At 54.1% G+C, this 2972-nt stretch overlaps 1 protein-coding gene across 2 annotated transcripts in view; it reads left to right on the top strand.

The window, feature by feature from the left end:
* The first annotated feature begins 1995 nt into the window (after window positions 1–1995).
* The window catches only part of PEMT (phosphatidylethanolamine N-methyltransferase), a 77163-nt gene continuing 76186 nt past the window's right edge, over window positions 1996–2972 (top strand). For both annotated transcript variants that reach the window (XR_002482403.1, XM_008066314.2), the window contains exon 1: window positions 1996–2240. Coding sequence is in view for 1 of the 2 variants with exons in the window: in XM_008066314.2 (XP_008064505.2) it covers window positions 2112–2240 (129 nt within the window). In the remaining variant the exon portion in view is untranslated. The remainder of the gene's footprint in view (window positions 2241–2972) is intronic.

Genomic DNA, 2972 nt, shown 5'->3' with positions numbered 1-2972 from the left:
TTCGTCCTCATGTTCACATAGCGGTGCCCTTTCTGTGCTTGGTCCGTTCTCTCATCCCTCTGGAGGCAGGCCTGCATATACGTGAGCGCTTAGCATCTGCTCAGCCCTGCTCTTAGCCCTGCAGCGAGGCGGAGGTTTGCCCGTCAGGGTCGCAGGCTGATAGGTGAGGAGGCCAACATGGGAAGGAGGCCACAGTGGAAGGTGGCTTTATATTGACAGACAGCTGAGGTGCTCCGTTGTCACACTCTGCAGGCAGGCTGGTGGCAGGCCACGTTATCTCTTGAGGTCGTGAGGACTGGAGCGGAGGCTGCGCTGGCCCTCCAGGGACGCATGACCCCGGCAGACCAAGCCTGGCTGGGGCTGCCAAGTCCAAGCATCGTCTCCTCCTTTCCCCCTCTCCAAAAGCGGGGAGACAAATACACTCTGAAGGAATCTACTACATCCCCAAATGAAATGAAGCAACACACACACACTATCAGTGTAGGCCTTATGGGGAAGATCACAGCTCTGATGGGCTTTACATTTATTTTACAGTTTGGTATTATTTTTCTTTTGTGTTGCATTTGGCGAGACCCTATAGTATTTTCCAGTGCATTTTGAAATGATTTTTATAAAACCTCTGTAAAATGAAAGATAAGGCCAAGTTTAGAGAAAAAAATAGGGTCTCAGTGACCCAATGTGTCAGAGGTGCCTCATCTTTTTTAAGGAATGAAATCACTGCTGAAAGTGTCACACCCTGCCTCTAGAGCAGAGGGTCACTGTGGGGGATTTTGCTCCCAGGGGACATTTGGAAATGTCTGGAGACATTTTTGATTATCACACGGGACAGGAGCTGTTGTCCTCTAGTGGGTGGAGGCCAGGCACTGCTGTACGTCCCGCAGTGCACAGGAGCAGGACCTGGCCCCAGTGTCAACCATGCCGAGGTCGGAAACCCTGCTTAGAGGCAGCAAGAATCATGAACTTGGGGCATTGCATGCTGGTCTTTCTAAAAGTACACACTTGGCCAGGTGCGATGGCTCAGCCTGTAATCCTAGCACTTTGGGAGACTGAGGTGAGAAGATTGCCCGAGCCCGGGGGTTTGAGAACAGCCTGGGCAACTTGGTGAGACATCGTCTCTACAATAAATCACACACACACACACACACACAAAAACTAGCCAGACGTGGTGGCATGCATCTGTAGTTTTGGCTACTCGGAAGGCTGAGGCGGAAGGATCGCCGGAGCCCAGCAGGTCGAGGCTGTGGTGGCTGTGAGCATGCCACTGCACTCCAGCCTGGGTGACAAGAGTGAGACTCCAACTCAAAAAAAAAAAAAGAAAAGAAAAGTACACACTCAGAAAGACTGTTAGTATTTCATTGCTTTGTGGTGTTTTCTAAAAATGCATGGCTAGGCTACGAGACCTGCAGCGTGCCTTTCTCACCTGCCATTGTGTGTTGAGAACATTACACCTTGTCACATCTAGGTCTCGTTCTTTTAGCTTCTGAAGTTTAGCATCAGCATTCTTCGGTCACTGGACGCCTGAGCTGTTTCTCATTGCTTCTTCCCGTTGTCATTGCAGCCAACAGGGTTGGCAGGGTTGTCCTTCCACATGCCCCTGTGCATGGGTGGCGTGGCTGGGATGTGGCGCACACCTCCTGGGTTTTCTACTGCCTGTTCACCCTCTCATCACTGCTCAAGATTGTCCCTTGTCAGGTTTGGGTGAGAAGAGGCACATCACTATTGTTTTAATTCACTTTTTTTAACCCAATGACTAGTGAGGTTGAGTGTCTCTTCACATGTATTTTGGCCACCGTGGCCTCTGAGAACCCTCATTCTGGATGTTCCCTGCCACACCCAGGTTTAGTGTCACTTCCTTTGGGGAGCTGGACACCCATCTTAAAGGCACTGATTTCCTCGTTGGGCGTCCACACATACTTCTGTGGTCCCTAGCCCAGCTGCCCTCCTGACACGGTTGACTAGGTTTCAGCTTTTATCTTCTCTTTTATGAGATGCCACTGTAGTAACCTTTGCTGGACTTGGATGTCCCCGAGCCGCCCAATGTGTTCCCGGAGGGTAACTTTGTCTCTGACATCTGGGGGCTGGCAGGTCCTGGCTGTGTCAGGGCGGTGCTGATGCCGGCTCTGTCTCTGCAGGCAGACCTGTGCATTATGACCCGGCTGCTGGGCTACGTGGACCCCTTGGATCCCAGCTTCGTGGCAGCCGTCCTCGCCATCGCTTTCAATCCACTCTACTGGAATGTGGTAAGTGCCTTCGCATCCGACACTGTCCAGCCAGGGGGCATCCCACTGCCAAGAGAGCCCACACTGGCGGGCCTGGAGCACTGGACTCCTCTGGCCTTCTTTCCTGGGCTGCCCAGAGCTGACTCAGGATGGCCCGAGACGGCCGAGACCTGCAATAGAAAGCCCCCCCATGGTGGGCCTGCCGTTGCTCATGTGCCCAGCGACTTCACTTGCGGTCTCCTGTCCAGGAAGTAGATGGCCCAGGAAGTCAGGGCTCTCTTCCTCTCTGCCACATCACGCATTAAAGTCATTTTCTTGTGACTCCTCCTCAAATGTGCTCCATGAACATTGTTACTTTTTCCCGCATGAGGCTTCCTATAAGATGGCCTGCACACCCCTGGACCGAGGTGTGCTGGGTAGCAGGACCAGTCCAACGTGAACTGAAAACAGAAGTAGCCAGAGCCACACCAGCTTGTTGATGGGTGCAAGAGGACATTCGGCAGCCTGAGATCTGTGGGGTGGGAGGGCTGCGTGGGAAGGGATCTGGGCCCTTCGAGGAGGGTGTGGGAGGGGGAGTGTCATTGGCTCCTGCGGTGGCCTTTCCCTGGGAGGCCTCCCGCGTCCCCCCAGGGCTGTGGGGTGAAGCTCTTGGGGTTTCTGGCCCCTCTCTCGAGGTGGTCTCTGGAGGGTGCCGGCAAGATCCTCCTGAGGATCTTGCCGGCACGGCTGAGGGGGCTGGGGGGCCCCGGGCCC

The sequence above is a fragment of the Carlito syrichta genome, unplaced genomic scaffold (assembly GCF_000164805.1).
Source record: "Carlito syrichta isolate Samal-C Ts95f unplaced genomic scaffold, Tarsius_syrichta-2.0.1 Scaffold104847, whole genome shotgun sequence".
In the NCBI taxonomy this organism is placed as follows: Eukaryota; Metazoa; Chordata; class Mammalia; order Primates; family Tarsiidae; genus Carlito; species Carlito syrichta.
Note: the sequence above shows the minus strand (reverse complement) of the source record. Positions and strands in the feature narration are given on the sequence as shown.